This window comes from Asparagus officinalis, chromosome 8 (genome assembly GCF_001876935.1).
Source record: "Asparagus officinalis chromosome 8, Aspof.V1, whole genome shotgun sequence".
Taxonomy (NCBI): Eukaryota; Viridiplantae; Streptophyta; class Magnoliopsida; order Asparagales; family Asparagaceae; genus Asparagus; species Asparagus officinalis.
The window spans coordinates 8,867,855-8,889,017 of NC_033801.1; the positions used below are offsets into that span (position 1 = coordinate 8,867,855).

The 21,163-nt window shown below is 38.9% G+C and overlaps 1 protein-coding gene across 2 annotated transcripts; it reads left to right on the forward strand.

The window, feature by feature from the left end:
- LOC109851332 (calcineurin B-like protein 9) lies at nt 1,769-15,819 on the forward strand. Of its 2 annotated transcripts, none has more exons than XM_020421405.1 (9): nt 1,769-1,890; nt 1,973-2,159; nt 2,255-2,337; nt 2,422-2,511; nt 3,327-3,435; nt 3,540-3,592; nt 5,894-5,974; nt 6,062-6,174; nt 15,327-15,819. In XM_020421405.1, the coding sequence occupies exons 1-9, from the start codon at nt 1,873-1,875 to the stop codon at nt 15,379-15,381; spliced, it is 789 nt and encodes a 262-aa protein (XP_020276994.1). In that variant the 5' UTR covers nt 1,769-1,872; the 3' UTR covers nt 15,382-15,819. The 2 variants fall into 2 exon arrangements, with proteins under 2 accessions (XP_020276994.1, XP_020276995.1); XM_020421406.1 differs by having other exon boundaries at nt 1,770-1,890; nt 2,422-2,481.

The following is a 21,163-nucleotide window of genomic DNA, read 5'->3' on the forward strand; positions in this document are numbered from 1 at the left end:
AGATGACAGGTGTCAGCTTTTTTATCATTGATAGTTATAATTTGATTAGGATGATCAACTATTTGATTATTAGAATTTTTTAATCATAGAAAAATTTAATTGTCCATACAATTTAAATATGTAAAGTAATAATTTGATTAGGATTACTAAATATTTTATTATTTTTTTAAATTATGGCTAATTTTAATTTAATGAGAATTTTTAATTAAGTGAAGATAAGATTAGGTGTCCACATTTTATTTTTTAATAGAATAGAAGGACCCATGAATATTTATTAATATGACGCATGTCATGCATTTAAATGACACGTGTTAGTTTTTTATAACTGTAGGATTTATAACTGTAGGAGAACAACTAATTTCTCATTATATATAAATGAGGGATGATTCAAATCAAAATTTTATTACAAAGGAAAAAGAAGAGACTTTTTTTACTTAGGGACCCTCCACAAACCGGAGAAGACACTTGTCTAACAAGATATATAAAAAAGCAGCAACAAATTAACATATGCCGGAACTAAAGATTGGATCAGGGCTAGCCATAGCCTTGTTCTAGTTTTGTTTTGGACCAAAGGGTAGGGAAGAGCAAACAGTCGGTTTGATCAGTGTTTATCCTTTTTCTAGCAAACTGTACCGAATAACACAATGAACCGAACAGAGTTATTAAGTTCAGTTCGGTTGAGTTTTTCAGTTGTTTCAATCCTCACCAAGTAATTACAAAAACTAAAGCCGCAACAACCGGAGGAGAAGACATTCCCCATGAGAGGAAGTACAAAAAAAAAAGCTAAAGATGAAGATGGAAGAACAAGAGAGAAATATCAACGAGATTTGAGTTTGCCTAGAAACTCGTAAGAGGAGAAGACAGATCTTCTGGGAGGCCAGGCAAAGCCTATTTTGGAGTTGGGAATAGAAGTCTTAATCACACGGGTGCATTTTGTGGGCTCCACAAGGGGTGGTAAAGAAAAAATATCAAGTGCACTACGTTCATGACATTAAATGTGTACCCAAATGATATCAACTGTTATATCATTAGATTTCATGATTTGTGTTCAGATCTAACAGTTGATATCCCTTGGGTGCACATTTAACGTCATGAAATGTCCCCATCGCATGCTTTGTTGCTGTAAAGAGATACATTTAGCTCGTGAGTGAACTAAAAAATGAGTTTACAATAATTACTAGGCGATGTCGGTCGGTTCAATCCGCGCCGAACTTAAAACGCTTAAATCGATCTAATCCGAACTCATTATAAAAACGACACTGGGCTACCAAAGTTTGGGCGGTTCGATCAGTTTAATCGGTTTAAACAAACTTTGCTCCGAGCCTACTAAGTTTGAACCTAGCGTCATTGTGAGACGTTGACAAACACGAAGAAAATCACGCAGGAGAATAGTATCGCCAAGTTTACCGCTCCGTCGCGTAAACCCCGCGAGGCGGCAGAAAAGGATCCCGCGGGCCCCACCCCAAGGCTATCCAAGTAATCATTGAACGCAAAACCCCTTTTAAAGATTAAAAAAAAAAAGAAAACTATTGTTTATATGCCCAAATCAACCATGTTTTCAAATTGACCCTCTAAACCTACTTTTTGCTAAATTACCATATTTAGTTAATATTCCCTCAATCGCCCAAAAGCAAACGCCCTATTAGAAGGTTGAATTTAGGACATGGGTTCATTGTAATACAATAGGATATATTTAGGGTTCAATTTACAAATAGATAGATGCGAGGGGCATATATGGTATAAAATACAAAAGATAAAAGATGTAGATTGCGTCCGCTTGCCCTCTCATTTGCTTCGTTGGACCACCAACAGAGAAGCAGAAGAAGATGGCGAATTTTAATTAGGGAATGGTTTTTTGTGCGAAAGAAGAAGATGCCTTCAAGCGAAATCGTAAAGAAAATACAAACCTTCCTCCATTTTCTCTCTCAAAATCTGCTCTTTTCTAATTTTTTTTTTCATTTCCCCCCCTCAGAGATCAAGTTTTCTGACGGTAGGCGAGAAATTTTGCGCGGCGTTCATTCCATTTATAGCAATCATCGAAGCAATCATCTTCGTCGTCTCCGATTGCTTCGATCAGCGACCGCCGTCGATTCGGCAGCGGATTCTCAAGAAGCAGACAACATATGATCTTCGTAGACTCGCTCACGAATCCAGATGCTGTACATTTTTATTAATTTTTTAGTGTTTTTTTCGAGATCTGGATCCATTTATTTGTTTTTTGCCCTAAAAGTTTTGTTTTTTTTTTAAAATTTAGTTTCGGTCAACGAGGTCGAGGCGCTGCACGAGCTGTACAAAAAGTTGAGTTGTTCCATAATTGACGATGGGCTCATCCATAAGGTACTAACAATTTTGATCTAAATATTTGTACAAATTTAAAGTGCATGAACAAATTTGATATTTTTTTAATGAAATATCGTGCAGGAAGAGTTGCAATTGGCATTGTTTAAGACTCCATCTGGGGAGAACTTGTTTCTTGATAGAGTGAGTAGCGAGAACTTGTTTCTTGAGAGAGTGAGTAGCTACATTACGATGTGGAATTTATTTGGCAAATGAAAGATTAATTATTTCTATTTTCTTGAAAAAATAATAAATTTCTCAAGCTGATTAGTTTTAGGCTTTTTATGCTCTTAGATTCTGTATGAGTTGCGTAAGTTTGATTCCCTATTTCTTGAGAGTGAGTAGCACATTACAACTGGGATTTTGTTTGGCAAATGAAAGATTACGTTATTAGTGATTGTATATGTACCCTTAATCGATCAGCGAAAATTAGTTTCTATTTCCTTTGGTTTAGTATAAATTATAACCCTCAACGCTCAACCTAACTTTGGAGTCTAGTAGAAGGGATATCTGACACAGTATCAGAGCAACCTTGGTTTATTTTCCAATGGCGTAGAATTTAAATAAAACGGAAAGAAAAAAAACACCTACTGCTTAAGTCCAAGTTTTGGTCAGGGCCTTCAGCCTGCGGGACATTTTAGAGTATAAGATTATAACCATCAACCCTGACCGTAACTTACGGAATTCTTGTGATTTTGGAGGGACCTTTGACATGATAAGAAGAAATTTCTCAATCTAATTAGTTGTAGGCTTTTTGTACTCTTAGATTTTGTACAACTTGGATAAGTTTGATTCCTATTGCTTGCTTAATCTTTCCACCGAAGATTTCTCAATTTTAGATTTGTAAGCTGTCTAGCTGTCTTATTAGTCAGACCCAGCTAGATTTTGCTGCAGATTGCCTGTTTTGTTAATCCAGCCTGATGAATGTTTTCTTATGTCCTCATTCTCTTAACCTAAACATTTATTAGCAATCTTTTCTTCTTCTGCAGGTTTTTGATTTGTTCGATGAAAAGAAAAATGGTGTTATTGAATTTGAGGAGTTTATCCATGCGCTTAGTGTCTTTCATCCTTTTGCTCCTGTAGAGGAAAAAATTGATTGTAAGAGCAGAGAATGCAAGAACACATGGTTAATGCACTGAGAAAAAGTAAAAATAAAAAATATTAAGGCTGACTTATTGTTTGTTTCTCTGAATTTCTTGCAGTTGCATTCAGACTATATGACTTGAGACAGACAGGGTTCATCGAACGTGAAGAAGTGAGTTTTGTAAAAATTTCTTTGATGTTCATATGAAAATGGAATCATGGATTACCAGTAATATGGTAAATATCAATATAATTCCCACTTGCAACAGTGACAGCTGAGATTGTAGACATTTTCCTTCCTATCAGGCCTTAATTTTGTTGTTTTTTCACTCCACAGGAGCAAGTTTTTTAATCAGATTCTTCATACTGAATAGGATTGCCAAGTTATGAAGATTCTTCATACAGATGGTAGTAGAACACTGACATGACCTATCATCTACATGACATGATTACCATATGTGTGGTAGCAGTAACATTCTTATATCTCCTACATCCTACTTCTTGTTAAATTTACTGCCTGGATAACTAAAAGAACATTCCTTTCTGAACGTCTCTTTATTGAATCACCAACGTCTCTAAAATGGAGGAATCAAGTAGTTAGGAATTCCCTTGGAAAGTATTAAGTTAAGATGCCAGGGAATGCATGAGAATACTTTATCAACAGCTCATATGCATTCTCTCAGATATTCATTTCCTTTCCTGCATTATATAGTATCTTTCCGTACACAATTCTCTTTTAAATGGCTACAGGAAATACCTCATGTTTTCAATGAAACTGCTATTTGTCCAATTTAAGGTCGCAGTGTTCTTTTTCACCTGATAGGCAGCTGCAGTTTTGTGCTACTATGGGATCTGATATTCATCAAATGTGTTCCATCAGGAATGTTTCCCTTTTCCTCCGCAAGGCTTCTATTTTCAGGGAATCGCTAGGTTACATTTTTCTTTTTAATGCGGTAGCTTATTAGTGGTGCAGAGTGTCTTTTTCCATAGTCATATAAACAATACTAGATCTTCATTTGCACGGGATGTGAGAAAACTGATTGATATTTCTAGAGGTTTGAGTTCATGGCTTAGTTGTTTATACAATGGTGAATTCGATGTGAAGACATACTTTGGAAGACATCTTAGTTAGAAACCTATCTTTACATTCCACCGTAGAAAGTCTGTCTTAAGAGTATGCAGTTTATGTTTGTTACCGCTATTATACTATAGTCTAGGAATCACTGGCTTGGAAATTATGTAGATGGCGCTGAAGAAAATTGATAGAAATAACAAACCACCTGAAAAGTGCTGATGTTATTAACATTCAGGATTTGGTTGTATGTAGGAAAGTCGTGAGTTGTAATTACAGCCTTCAGACCGCAAATGTGGAAGAACCTGGAAAACACATTGGACATGTTTGAGGATGACCTACTAATTGATGCCTTTTTAAAGCTTTCACTAGGGAATTTCACACCTTTTATTAGCATTAGTAGTTTGATGTACTCTTATGCTAGCTACATAACCAGTGGATTAGCAACCAATCAATATCTTGTTTCTCTCAGTTAATCTTGACATTTTAAAGGTCAATTCATTTTGGTGCATATATGTGAGTCAAAGTGTGGATGGTTTATTGTTCTTGCCTTCTTGGTCCATTTCTCTTTTGTTCTTTCTCAAGAAACATTAGGTAAATAAAGGAGATGTATTATTGAAAAATACAAACTTCATCTGATTGACAGGATATTAGAAAGTCTTCACCTCCTATCTGTGACCGAATAGACAAATAGACTTTTATGATTGTGTTTGTTCTTCATTATCACTGTTCTCTTGTTTTCTTCCCGCCAAACTTAAACTGACAGACATGAATTGTGCCTAGCATTTGAATGTGACTAATTATAAGTATAATCAATGCACTGATAGAACAACATAATCTTTTTCTATTCAGCATCTTTATGGGTCTCTTTATATTAAATCACTACTCTCTCTTTAATAAATCAATAACACTATTAACTATCATGTCCTCTCTAACCTCAATCCATGTTCAAATTGGTCATCTCAAGTCCTTATTGCTTATTCAGAGATGACACTCAGCCTCCCTGGCACATGCCCAAGCGATGTCCAACTGTTTTCCCTCATCTTATCCTATTTGAAGGTAGCATGATCATTGGATTTTTATGACACAATGCTGCAGTGCGCTAACAGGGAAAAACATGTGAAAATGTATGTTTGTAAATTTCTCTGAATCGGTCATAAGTTTGCTATGAGCTGTAAATGAGTCAATTTAAACTTAACCTTGGTTACTTATTGTTGGTGAATTTAACCCTGAGATAGTCCACCCAAATGATGCTGATGGATAGTTTACTTGTTTTTGTCATGGCTATTTCTTTCTTACTGCTTTAGTGAACAAATCACACACAATCTGAAGATAAAATAATACTTATTTGTTTTTTGTTTTTTGGTTCTTTTTTTTCATGCTATATCCATATATTCACAGGTAAAGCAAATGGTGATTGCAATTTTGATGGAGTCTGACATGAAACTGTCAGATGACCTTCTTGAAGCGATAATTGATAAGGTCTTTTTCCACTAGCAATATGTCTTCTTGATTCCTCGAATCTTATTTGTAACTCATAATTCAGATCATTTGTTCATACCTGTGCAGACATTTGCAGATGCTGATGCTGATAGGGACGGAAGAATAAACAAGGATGAATGGAAGGAATTTGTTATGCGACACCCTTCTCTTTTAAAGAATATGACTCTTCCTTATTTGAGGTACACTGTTTGTATCATCCCGATCTTTATCCCCTCATATGGTCGGATTCTCATCAGTAGTATTATATTGTCTCTCTTTTGGTCATGCTTACTAGTACTATTATGAGATAAGAGGTATTTATACTGATATATAATGATCTTTGTGACGGTAGTAAAAAGTGTGGAGTAATGAAGGATATGCCCTTATTCTTATTCTAGTTGAGAGGGCAAAACTGTAATGTTACAAGAGAGACTTTTTGCCCTTTTTTCTTTTTTTTTATTCTAGAACATTCTAAACCATGACATAAGAATAGAAATTGAACTCACATAATTAAATATTCATCATATTATATGTGATAAGAGATTTATAAATATAAAATGATAAGCTTTTAAAAAAACAACTATTAATATGTGTCAATAAAAACGTAATCTTTTTTAAAAAGAATAACTATGACCACTTTAAAGTGCAGTCCTTCATTTTAAATAGGAGAATTTTTTAAACGGTTTTTCTATAGAGTGCCCATGGGCACTCTATAAGAGAGGAGAGAGATAGAGAGAAATGAATGAGAAGAGGATCCCAATGCAAATCAGGGGACCCTCCTCCTCATTCATTTCTCTCTCTCTCTCTCTCCTCTCTTATAGAGTGCCCATAGGCACTCTATAGAAAAACCGAAGTACTTATATTTTATACTATTGGGAAAAAGCAATTATCCATCATAATTTGAACTGATATTTAATAAATGGAGAACAACATTCTCATGCTCCATTAACTTTATTATTATGTCTCAGATCTATAATAATTATACATTATTACATTTATAAATACTATATTTTAAAAGTATGGAGTATTTTTTTAGCTAATTTAAATTTCGTAATGTAAAACTTTAGGCATTTCGATGCAACTAACCCTTTTTTAAATAATACTTAGAATAAATAACTTAATTTCTAAATCACGTGCATTCACACGTCATAATGCTAGTATCAGGAAGAAAAGAAGCATTTTATGAGTATCATTTTCTGCATTTGTTGGACATCCAAGCAAATATGGATAGCGGATAATATCTTCATATTCTTATATTTGGCAATCTGCTCAATTCCCAACCTTAAGTGATTAATACCCATGGAATTGTGTTGCGTAAGTTCACGCAAACAACAGTGCACACATAATCTTTCCTCCCTGTAGGTATCTTTTTCTTTCATAATTATAGCATCACCAAGTAAACGGAAGGTTCACGTTTTCAAGAGTTTCTTCCTGATATTTGGTTTTTGAAAACCCCACGAGTAACTACGTGCATTGTCTAAGAATCATTGTTCCAAAAAATATTATCATGTTAACTTATTGATTTTGTAATTATTATTTAATAATACTAAATTGTGTATAACTTTTAGAATAAAAATTAAGTACAAAATCATTATTATTTGCAATATAATGAATACAACAACATTGCAACACTTGAGCTTTGTGCAATATATGATATGTATATTTTATTTTAAGGACAAATTTTCAAAACCATCCCATTTTGAAATTTATTTATAAAAAACGACCCCTTTTAGCTTTAATTGTAAAAACCGACCCAGTTGGTTGAAACTGGGTCGGTTTTTGAATTTTTTTTTTCAAACTTCACGGGAGTTGAACTCCCGTGAAGTTTTGTTATGAGAAAAAACTTCACGGGAGTTGAACTCCCGTGAAGTTTGGAATTTTTTTTTTAAAAAACCGACCCAGTTTCAACAAACTGGGTCGGTTTTTGCAATTAAGGCTAAAAGAGGTCGTTTTTTATAAATAAATTTCAAAATGGGATGGTTTTGAAAATTTGTCCTTTATTTTAATGAACTTAAAGCATAAATTCAAGTTCTAATTGAAGAATATCACAAAAAATGAACTATTGTAGCCTTCTTTAATAAACAGTTATATGAAAAGTCAGGTTCATCATTTTGATAAAAATGTAATAAAAGAGATTCCTGGTAGCACGGTATGGCACTAGTTATAGATAAGTTTATGACGGAAAACTTGCAACTTTTCTATGTTACACTCAATAGCTTTACAGAGCCTATTATCGGAAATTCTTTTTATTGCATCTGCTCTTTATGGTCCAAAATTTTATGATTGCTCTTGCAGCTTAGTGTATGTTGAAAATGGTAATCAGAGAGGATGCTTAGTTTCCTCTCTTGGATGTTACTTATAATATCATAAATAAACCAATGTGGAACTAAATATACATAAAGAAACAACTCTCAACACTTCTTCTCAAGCTGAACATATATATTATATATATTCAATTTGTTACAAATAAATTGCACAAACTTTAATCTGTAATGAGGCTTCAAAAACTCAAAAGTAGTCTTGATCTTATTATCTTTCACTTGGATGTCTTCAAATCAGTTGATCTCTCTAGGACTCCGCCAATCAAATGACTCTCTTTAGGGATTCATCAACAATTGATCATCTCTAGGATCCACCAAACAAATGATCGTCTTCAGGGATCCATCAACAAACGATCTTCTCTGTGATCTACCAAACAAATGATCTTCTTCAGTGATTCAACAACAAACGATCCTTTTTGGGATCCACCAAACAAATTATTGCTAGATTAGGGTTTTAAGATCACACTTCATTGATAGAATGGCTTGGCTTATATAGCCTTACACCCACATTTACATAAAACCCCTCTAATATTCCTTAGTTACATTATCTTTTCAACACTCCTCAAAATGAGCGAAATATATCTATTAAGCTCATCTTGTCATACCCTTTAGCTAGATCTACTGAGCTAAGCCCTTTAGTCAAGCAGTCTACAGCATGCTCCTTAGTTGGAACATGACCTAACTCCAGTAACCCACTGTTCAGCTTCTCCTTAATGAAGAATCTATCAATCTCGATGTGCTTAGTTCTGTCATGCTGAACTGGGTTGTTGACGATGCTGATAGCTGACTTGTTGTCACACCACAAACTCATCTTGGCCCTTTGGCCAAGATTCAACTCCACCAACATGTTCTTCAGCCACATCAACTCCGCAATCCCCAAAGTCATAGCTCTGTACTCTGCTTCAGCTGTTGATCTCGTCACTACAGATTGCTTCTTGCTTTTCCAAGAGACTAAGGTGCCTCCTATAAATATGCAATACCCTGAGGTGGACATCCGATCATCTCCGCAGCTAGCCCAATCTGAGTCACAGTAGCCCTCAATGTTCACATGGCCACTCCTCCTGAATCTTAGTCCTTTGCCAGGGGCACCCTTCAGATACCTCAGTATCTGATATACTACATCCATATGACCCTTCCTCGGGTCATGCATGTAACGACTCACCACACTTACCGCAAATGAGATGTCTGGACGTGTGTGACTCAGGTAGATCAGTTTGCCCACCAATATCTGATATCTCTCACGATCAACAGGTTCTCCCGCCTCAGCACTCAGCTTGAAACTCTGATCAATCGGTGTAGCAGCAGGCTTGCACCCCAACATCCTCGTCTCTGCAAGAAGATCCAGTGCATACTTCCTCTGGAAGAGAATAATCCCCTTAGGTCCGTGAGCTATCTCTATCCTAAGAAAATATCGAAGCTGACCCAGATCCTTCACTTCGAATTCTTTGCTCAATCTTACCTTGAGCTGAGCAATCTCCTTCTCATCATCCCCTGTGATGATCATGTCATCCACATATACTGCCAGCATAGTGATGTGACCCCCACTTCTTCTGAAGAATACAGTATGATCAGCATTAATATGTCTGTATCCCATACTAACCATGGCTCTACTGAACCTGTCAAACCATGCTCGAGGGGACTGCTTCAGTTCATACATAGACTTCATCAGCCTGCAGACCTTACCCACTGTCTGCCTTGTGCCACATCCAGGTGGTATCTCCATATACACCTCTTCCACTAGATCTCCATGAAGAAACACATTCTTCACATCCAGTTGGTGTAGTTCTCATCCACCATTTGTTGCTAGAGAAATCAGCGTCCAAACAGTACTCATCTTCGTCACTGGTGCAAAAGTCTCATCATAATCAATGCCATATGTCTGGCTGTACCCTATAGCCACCTGTCGTGCCTTGTATCGTTCAACCTTCCCTTCTGGGTTCTGCTTTACGGTAAACACCCACTTGCATCCCACTGCTTTTTTCCCTGCTGGCAGTGTCGCTAACTCCCACGTGTGGTTTTTCTCAAGAGCCCCCAGCTCCTCATGCATAGCAGCCTTCCATTTTGGGTCCTTCTTAGCATACTGCCAGCTGTTAGGTATAATAACAGAATCTAATGATGTAATGAATGGTCCATGTGAAGGGGATATGTGAGAATAGGAAACAGAATGATCTAGATCCCAACCATATCTCTTAGGAGGATTTCTCGTATTACTGCGAGTAGTCCTCCTTTCTGACATTGGAGTGCGGAGAGGGGTAGGAGTAGGAATGGTATTACCTAGAGTGGAGGGTGGTGTAGGTGTCTCAGGAGTTGGAGCAGCGCTGGACGAGGGACTAGGCACTGGCACTGTTACTGTAGGCACCTCTGGTTCCTTCCCCCTCCTACTGTATGTAAGCAACTCTCCCTGAGCTGTAGGCCTAACACACCTTTTTTTCTCCTCCTCCCCTTCGTCTTCATCCTCCTTCTCTTCTGAGTACGGAATCGAAATTGGGATTGACCCCTTTGAGCTCTCACCATTCTCCCCCTCGCCTCATACCTCCAGCATCGGGCAAGTCGCCAAAAGGTGAAGTAACCCCCACTGTGTAGTACGGCTCAAGTTCCCGAAACCGCACATCCATGCTGACAAACAGCCTTTTCTCCACCGGGCTCCAGCAAACATACCCTTTCTGGGTGCCATTGTATCCCACGAATATACACTTCACAGCCCTAGGGTCTAGCTTCTCAACCGATGGTCTGTTATCCTTCACAAAGCACACACAACCAAATACCTTCAATGGTAGGGCCCCCCCGTTATCTCCCTTCAGTGTCTCACGAGGAGACTTTTACTCCAATACACTCGAAGGCATTCAGTTGATTAAGTAAGCAGCAGTCAAGACTGCTTGTCCCCACAACACCTTTGGGACATTCATCGTCATCATCATACTCCTAGCAACTTCTAGGAGATGTCTGTTCTTCCTCTTTGCTACCCCATTCTGAGCTGGGGTGTATGGGCATGTAGTCTGGTGTAGAATCCCCTGAGCTGACAGATACTCCCCAAGTGTTCTGTTGGTGTACTCTATTCTATTATCCGATCTCAACACCTTTACTGCTGCACAATACTGAGTCTGGATGTGCTTATGAAAATCTTTGAAACAATCAACTACATCACTTTTGTTTTTCATAAGATACACCCAAGTGACTCTAGAGAAGCAATCAATAAACGTAACAAAAAACTTACATCCATTTATAGAATTTACTGGGCAGGGTCCCCATACATCAGAGTGTATTACTTCAAACTTGTAAGAACTCCTATTACCCGAACTAACATAAGAGCTTCTAGTCAGCTTCCTAAACTCACAAGCATCACACTGTAGCTTCTGTTTATTTACTTTTTCAAACAGGGTTGGATGCATTTTACCAAAAATGTCAAATGATGGATGTCCCATCCGTTGATGGTAAAGCATTAACTCATCTTCTGCATACACTTTAGCTCCTCCTGTTCCCGTCCTCTCCATCACAGATGTCAGAGCTGAGTCCCTCCCTTTGCGGTCCAGATACCACAGTCCGCTACGTTATGTCCCAGTCCCAAGTCTTCGCCCTGTCCCCTTCTCCTGGAAGATCACCTTGAGAATATCAAAAGAAACAATATAATTTAGTTGGAGGATAATGGCACTAATGGATAACAGGCTAACAGGAAATGAAGGAGCATGCAGAACATTAGATAGAGTTATAGAACCTGTACAACTAATAGTGCCCTTACCAACCACATCATGTGATGTACCATCAGCGATCTGGATGCTCTCGGCTTCTGCTAAGTGAGTGTAAGATAAGAACTCACTGGTATTGCCTGTCACATGTCTGGATGTTTCAGAATCCATTATCCAGGCGGTGGATCTTTCCTTGTTTGGGTGTGCGCGAAGGGCATAATTGGCATAGTCTCCAGAGAAAATAGTAGATGCCTCCTCAGACACATCACCTACTGCTCTCTGCTTCCTTCTTAATGCTGCCAAGAGTGCCCGATCCTCGTCAGTGAAGATCATCTCAGCTTCTTCTCTTTCTGTCACTGTCAAGTTTGTTCGGTGACCTCCTCTTCCACCTCGCCTGCCTCCACGGCCATGGCCACGATCTCCAGCCTGACCACGTCTACCCTAGTCCCTCTCCCTGGGTGGTTTAGGGTTCTCAGATATCCTACATCTCCGCAGTTGAAGCACTGGCTAGTCTCCCCTCTGAATCTAGTGTTATCCGGGTTGGATACCACCAGTGCAGACTTCTCCCCTGTAAGTCCACCTGCCCCAGCCTGTAGCCTGATACGGCTCTCCTCCTGTATCATGGCCGAGATTGCATCCTCCAGTGGTGGGATCTTTGTCTGGGTTAGTAGCAACGCCGTCCTCTGTTCATACGCTGGAGCCAAGCCTCGGAGAAACAACATGGTCCTCTTCTGCAAAGAGGCCTCACGCTCCTTGCACTCCGGGTTCTTGTAGCTCGTTAGGGACGAGAAGTGATCGTGATCGAGCCACAAGCGCTCTAGCTTTGTGGCGTACTCTTGTACAGTCCTCTCTCCCTAGACTGTAGCGCTGATCTCCTTCTCGATCTGGAATACCCTCAGGTTATTCCCCACCCCATTGTAGGTCCTCCTCAGCTTCTCCCAGACATCCTGCACCCTCCCAAGACCATCCACTGTGACGGCAATTGGCTGGACTACAGAATTCAAGAGCCAGATGTACACCAACATATGAGTGAACTACCATTCATCTCTTTCTGCGGAGCCCTCAGCTGGCTCAGTCTTCTCTCCTGTCAGATATCCCTCCAGGCTCCTCCCGGCAAGGGTATATTTCACCCGTCGCGACCAACTCAGATATGTCGCAGGTCCATCGAGCTTTACATCGATAGGTGGAAGCTCCACCTTCTTGGGTGGTGGCTTTGTCGAGCCCTCTCCCTTCGACAACCTCATTAGTTGCATCAGTGTTGAGATCTCATCAGGATTCAACTTCTTGATGATCTCTTCCATCGGATTTCTGCCAGTCTCCGTCATCGATCCAACTTGTATTGATGCGCAGCGAAAATTCCGGCAGCACTTCGGCAGCACAACAAGAGAGTTAGAACAACAAGAATTCATGTTTCACTAAGGAAACAAGAATCAAAAGCAAGATATCTCAACAAGGTGAGATATCAGCTCTTCCTCTCATCAGTTCGAGGACTGACCTGTCGAGGGAACCTAAACAAGCTATTACAATTCAAGAAAAAATCATTTAATACATATTATAGATCCCATTTTTTTTCTCTTGGATCTAATCAGCAACAGTCCTGCTTATTTCTCTTCCCCCCAAAAAGAAAATCCCCGAATCACAAAAAAAAAACAAATCCCCTAATCAGAAACAACCCTTTCATCTCTGGCTCATCTTCACAAGAAAAAAAAAAAAAAACCAGCAGCCGATCATCACAGAGGCACGATGAAGTTCAACCCAATGGTGTCCAGCTCCCGCTGCAAGAGCCGTCGGGCCCACTTCACCGCCCCGTCCAGCGTCCGTCGCGTCTTGACAAGGTCCTCGTCGTCCGTGGGACCTACAAGGGCCGGGACGGCAAGGTGGTCCAGGTTGATCCCGACGTTGAAGCTGGACAAGGACCGGAAGGCGCTGCTCGACCGCAAGTCAGCACGTGACGACCGTAAGGCCAAGGAGGAAGTTGGGCGGCGGAGAGCGGTGGTGGAGAGCGGAGGATTTGGCTCAGAAGAGGGAGGCGGCGGCTAGGTTTGGCTCTGATACCATATTGCTAGATTGGGGTTTTAAGATCACACTTCATTTATAGAATGGCTTGGCTTATGTAGCCTTACACCCACATTTACATAAAACCCCTCTAATATTCCTTAGTTACATTATCTTTTCAACACAAATAATTCTCTTCAGGGATCTGATCCTTCTTTAAGGATCCGACAAATAAATGATCATTCTTTAAAAATCTAACAAACAAATAATTATTCCTAAGAGAATCCAATAATAAATGATCATTCTTTAAGGATCCAACAATAAATGATTCTTCTTGGATCTAACAAATAAATGATTATTCCTTGAAGGATCTAATAACAAAGGATCCTTCTTTAAGGATCCACCAAATGAATTGAGAGAACAATCTTATCCAAAATGAACCAACTGAACATTTTTTACTAAATCAAACATCAAAGCGAACCAACGAATGATCTCCATCAAACCAATCCCCAAAATCCAAACTAAACAAACTAATTTTGCGCTATATCGATCACAAAGTATATCAAATGATGGATGAACAGCGTTCCTGATGAACAGTGCCGGAGGATGAACAGTGCCTTGCTTTTGTTTCAAGCGGGCCTGGTAGGAGTGGGGTATGAACAGTGCTCCTGATGAACAGTGCATATCTTTGAACAGTGATCAGAAGTGGTGGTGACTAGAGTTGTCCGCTGAGGGTGGAGGCTTAGAGTTTGATGGTGGTGGGTGGCGACTAGGGTTTCGCTATGAGTTGCACAAATTTCATGTGGACCCCACTTCAACTCTTGCACAGAGTGAAGGTGCCCCCTGGAGATATCCGATTTAAGGTTGTTGGTTTGGATGGACGGTTGGGATTTGATGAAGGATCGGGTGGATGGCTCGGATGCCCATGCTAAACATAGTAATCAGAGAGGATGCATAGTTCCCCCCTGGATGTTGTTTATAATATCATAAATACACAAAGAGACTTGTCCCTTACCAATGTGGGACTAAACATACATCAAGAAACAACTCTCAACAGTGTATATTATTGTATATTATTATGCAACATACGAGTTCAACTGCATTGGTCTGGCATTTTTTTGTTACTATTTTTCTGTTAAATAAATACACTTCATTTGGTTGTACTCCTCGCCAGGATTGGTTCCGTTTCCTGAAATATAAACTTCAATTGCCTTCAGATTCCGTTATGCTGCTTCACAAACTCACTGTACATCCACAAACAAACACAAGAGTTAGATGGAGATTTTTTATAACTTTCTAAATTAATGGAATGGAAATTGTTTTCTCTAATGCTGATACTTTGTTATGTTTTAGGGACATCACAACTGCATTCCCAAGTTTTGTCTTCAACACTGAGGTTGAGGATTAAAGAAACCCATGCATAAATCCAAGATATCTAGTGAACTGCTGAGTCAGTACCTTAATGGCCATGAGATGGAGATGAATTGATCTCTCAAAGGGTGATTGGCGGAAGTCAGAGGAGGCAGTTAAATGAGAATAGATGAATTGTCATTTTCCTCTTCAAGCTTCCATCTGCTCATCAACTCAGACTGTGCTGGACTATTCATCAGTGGTGGAAGTGCAATTGCTATTTTTTTTCCTGATTGGTTCGAACCTCCTTAAAGAGGGAGGGAAAATCCAATGTGTGTGGAACTATGAACTAACATAACTGTAGTTCTTAAACTAATTTATTTATGATTTTCATTGCTGTAAATATTGTGAAGGAATGATTGGTTGTTTCTAAAACCATCAATCTCATATTTAATTTATTGTTTTGTCTAGTAGTAAAATCCTTAGTTATGCTTTATCCCGACCTTGAAGGGGATTAGTTTGAAGTTTTGAACAGTGTTTTCCTCTGCGTACAAGGAGGCATTGTTACCAGTACAAAATTGAGATGCTTGTTTGTGTTTCTTGCTATTGAACATATTATGAACGTAAAGAACAAAAGTATGTACTATTAAATTTTGCAGAAAGTTCTGTGGAGACTGTAGAGGAGTTTACCCTTCTTTCTCCTCTTCTCGTCCTGTCCTAGAACAACCTTTCTGGTTTCGCCATAGCATGTTGAAAATTTTAGCTCTGTTCAGTTGTTTCTGTCATTTTTTTTTAAATTTCATATGCATTTCCTTTTATCATAAAATTATGCCATTCCGTTTTGTAAGTAGATAGGATGACATATGAGTATATTTTGATTGTCTATAAATTTATTTTCTTCAGTTCTTGCATTGTGCATTTATTGCGCTCTCATGTAATTTTTCTTTCAGAAAAACAGGTTGAGAGCCCTTCTCAAGGGGTTATTCCCACATCTTGCTTTTGATTCATCTTCATGGTTGTGGGAGGCGGTTTTCAAATCTAGGCAACTTGTTTTTAGGGTGTTTCAGGGTTAATTTCAGAAAACCTGCCTCAACTTTGGGGGTTTTGCTAATTACCCAGTTAACTATTTTAATTCCACAAATTCGAGGGGGTGTTTGCACATAACCCCCCTGAGCTTCTTTTATTCCACTAAAATGCTTGAAGGTTTTTCATTTTTAACCTAAAGTAACACTTAATGTGTCATGTGCCAAGCACATGACTGAAAAGGCAAAAATACCCCCCTCGGCCATCAAAAACCCTTTTATCATTTGAATCCATGGTATGGTTATGTGGAGGATTTTCTCAGTTTCTTTGGCTGTTGTTGGTTCTCCTTATAATTTCATATATAAGAGGGATCATTTTCTTTTTTCCGGAATTTCATTGCACGTCCCCACTCATACCTAAAAATATTAATACTACGGCAGGAGTAGCCTCATAAAAATGAAGTATCCTGGGGGGACGTTACAGCCTTACCCCAAAACTAGGCTCAGTAAAGGAGCATAGAGTGTTTGGAGCAACATTATTTGGCATCAATTCTTTTGATTTAATTAATAGTTCAAAATAAACTCAAAACTGGAATTTAGACAAGAAAAATTCAACGGTGCATCAGTATTTTTTCCTCTGTGGTACTCCATGAATTCAGAATTCATCTTTTTGTCTTTGTTCCCCATGGTAATTTGGATTTTTGTAGGGAATACCTTGAGTAAAAAGGAGGTGCAATTTTCTCAATGTCTGATTGAATCCTTGAAGGAAATGAACATGTTATTTGAGGCTCTGTGCTTAAGATTTGTCCTAACTTTGTGAAAAGAAAGAGCGTATTCTGTTGTGCGCCGCGGAAGCCCGATTCGACAAATCAATAGCACACACAAGAACCAATAATAGACCACAATAGAACACAAGCAACCCAATCACAGCAAGAACATAAGATATACGTGGTTCGGCAATGTGCCTACGTCCACGGGGCAAGGAGGGGGGAGTTTTACTATTTGAAATCAAGGGGAATACAAATTAGGGTTACAAATCTTACCAAAACCCACAAATAAGCCCTCTTTGTCTCTCCAATTGGCTCCAACAATAGAAGCCCCAAATCTCACTTTTTAGCTGCTGCTCAAAATCCTCTCTCTTAAACCCTAAAATCGAGTTAAGGGTATTTATACAACTCCCAAACGAAACGGGTCTGGAAACAGAACCCAGGCCCAAACCGCTTCGGCGGTCGACCGCGATCCATCGCGGTCGACCGGACCGCGGCGGTCGACCGCGGCGAAAGCAGAAACTTCTGCGGTCGACCGCGGCAGTCGACCGCCACTGATCCAAGCGCATAGTAGGCTATGTGCACGAACGCGGTCGACCGCCGCGATCGACCGCCACCCAGTCTGCCTGAAACCTGAGCCTGAAAGCCAATTCTACATATTCTGTATTTCTTCTGATTCTCAAGAAAAGTTGGACATTTTGTAAGAAAGAATTGTTTGTTGAATATTAATTCTGATTTCAGTTCGGATCCTCAAGTGTATCTTACAAACTTGTGACGAGGATGTAAGTAGATTTCCAAGAGCAAGTCATGCTTAACCTCCTGCGATTGAAATGAACGCTAATCCGAGTGCAATTGAAATGTGCTAATATGATCTTAAAATTCTCAATTGAGCTCCAAAATGGCGTGAAAACTGCAGTCTAGTAAGTATTTCTATGTTCAATGAGAACTCTCAGCTGCATGCGCCAGCTGAAACTTTCAGGGTTTCTCAGTAACAGATCAGTGTACTGCAAGCTTTACTCAGCCCATTGGCACTAGCTAGCAGTCCTGGATCAGATTTTGATGATCAAATGAGTGAGAGAGTGAAAGAGGTCAGAGATCTTGATTTTTGATGATGTATGTGTGATAGTATTTAATGAGGGTCAATGATGAAGAGGGTGCGTCCAAGATACCGTTGCTCTCAACAGAAGCAGCCAAAACCATCAGATCATGGCTCATGGAGCTAACAGACACTATTGACACAGTGCGTGTCCCTGCATTCTACTTGGGGACCAGACGCCTCTCTCTCTAGGTCTCTTTCTCTCGCATCTCGGATCACGAGTGATTTGCATCGGTGTAACGTATCACCTCTTAGTATCATAGATGTACGATCGATCATACAAGATCAGATGATCGAATGTTCTTGATGATCAAAATTGAGATAATATGTGCTTGATATGTGCCAAAAAGTATACTAGGAGCTAAACTATGCAGCTTGCGTTATGTTAATAACTTTTCTTATTTTCACTTCTCTATTTCCTCGTTCTTATCAAATAATCAGCCTACAGCTTCAAGAAGTTGGAAAATCATGTAAAGTTATTATTATATTGTGTGGAGTTACAGGTTGTATGCTGACATTGTGAATCTTTAGTAAGTCTCTTGGAGAAATCTCTTCCATACATGAGGAACTGGTATTATATGTTCAGGATTCTCACGATTGTCGAACTCATAGAAGATGAATTATTTTGTTAATAGGGAATATTCACTCTCATGTCCATGGGAGACGATGGTTAAAATGATTTTAATTGTAAGAGAAATAAGTGGCATACTAGAGTTTGTACATACACGCCCTCCTATCATATTGCTTTGTGACATTTTGTAAAATACCATTGTATGTAGATGGCATCGTTTTCTCAGTGAGGCCAGTGATGCCTGTAATTTATGTCCCAATAAGTAATTTTCTGCACAATGATATAACAAGAGTTTGATGTGCATAGAGTAGGGCCTTCAACCTGCCAGACTAAAAATTAAGTCTGCTAAATCATTCTGTTATTGGATTATTATTTGTGAAGATGAGCCTAAAAATTAGTCATCGACTCATGTAAAGAATTTACTTTGATTTCAGAGGAAACCAAACAAATTTACTCTTGCGTGGTTTTTTTTTTTTTTTTACTTCTTTGAGGGAGTATTTTCTAAATACAGCTCTTGATGGAATATTCCGAATGAAAGGTAGGAGCAAGAATTTTAAGAGTACGGTTATAGCTTATATGTAAAACTAGTCGGTTGCCTTAAAAGAGACCAAACGGAACAACTTTAGACTCCACAATCAATATCACATGGTACATGACCACAAAATAATTATTACCTAAACTCATTGGCTTATTTTGGTAGAGCACTTTTAAGGAACTAGACATCTCTTTCAGGACTATCCAGTGTAACAGTAGAATCTGGTTATGAATCAATACAGCTAATCCTATGGCCTGCTAAAAGCATTGTTGTTAGGGGTGTTAAACCGTATCCGTATACGAGGAAATATCTGTAACCGTATCCGTTAGGATATGGCTATGGTTACTCATATCTATAACCGATAGGATATGGTTATGAATATGGTTTTGTAGTGAAATATTTGTATCCGTATCCCGAAATGTCTGAATGCACATTAGTCATATTCTTACGATAGTTTCGATTCTTAAATTATGGATTTATGGTTAATTTTGATAATCGAGATGTCTAATCTTAGTTTTTTTAGCTATAATGGACATATTAAGGACCTCTTTCGTATCACATGAACTATGTTTTTCTCAATATTATCTAGTTTTCTCATATTCGTTTTGTATCCTCATGCATATCCGCTTATATATCTGCATCCATCTCCGTAACCGTATCCGATTTTAGCGGATATGGATATGAGTTTTCCTTACCGAGATATATCTGTACCTGTATTCGTATCCGTATCCGTATCCAAGATAATTAAGCAGATATGGATATGGTAAGCATCATATCCGAGCCGTATCCGGACCGAATGCACCCTTAATTGTTGTCCTTTGGAAGGTTTGGGTGGGTGTCAAATTATAACTCTCCGTACTCTCCGCAACTTCGGAGTTTTGGTCCAGTGAGAGTCCTCCGACAAGGTATTAGAGTAGCACAAGTTCAATTCTCACAGGTCATGAATTTAGAAAATTTTTAATATAGTTGTTGTTAATGTCTGTGGCTAAATCTGGAATAAAATAGATAAATCTGTTAGAGAGCCGAAGTGCTATATTTTAAAACTTTTTTTAAAGTTTAGCTGATGTGCGTTTATGAAACGCTGTGCTTAAAGCAATATTTAACCTACTTCGGTGCAAGGATCCCAAGGACAAACTACTTTCAGGAACCACATTACAGTACTCTGATGTGCAATGACCCAGTACTGTTAAGATCTCCTCGATCTATAAGACCTTTCGGTCTAGGCAAAGAACTCCTCGATCTGTTAAAACCTTTCGGTTCAATAACCTTTTGGTTCAAGGAGAAATCTCCTCGATCTGTTAAAACTTTTGGTTCAATAACCTTTTGGTTCAGGCAAAGATCTTTCTATTTGTAAAAACCTTTCAGTTCAGAGCTATGTTCCTTCAGGCATAGACTAAAGCTTTCACGCTTTCAGACTCTGCAGCAACAGCACAACAGCATAAAACACTTGTGTGTTTTTCGTATCTCTTTTTTTTATCTCTTGTATCCAACAGCTCCCCAAGAGGCACTATATATAGGTCTCTAAGACCAGCTCAGAGGTCACCCACATTTAATATGACCGTTACAAACATAATAGAAATTATGACAATTATATTTGTAACGGTAAATAACATAAATGATGTAACTGCTGCATACAGTAATGTCTGAACGCAAGGATCACGATCCTGCGCAACACGAGAGTCGCGTCCAGCCTCACGCGAACGCAAGGGTCTCGTTCCCTCTTGTGAACACGATGGTCACATCCTCATGAGAACGCGAGGCTCGTCCGCATGCTGCAAAGCAGATTGCGAGGTAGTCTGCGTGGAAGTCTGTGTGGCATTAATTAAATAAAAACAATTCTCGACTTGTC

Excerpts from the sequence above, each read along its gene's own strand:
- LOC109851332 (XM_020421405.1), top strand. Across the intron at positions 2,160-2,254 it reads CGCTCACGAATCCAGATGCT|TTTCGGTCAACGAGGTCGAG; the intron begins GTACATTTTTAT and ends TTTAAAATTTAG. Across the intron at positions 2,338-2,421 it reads ACGATGGGCTCATCCATAAG|GAAGAGTTGCAATTGGCATT; the intron begins GTACTAACAATT and ends AATATCGTGCAG.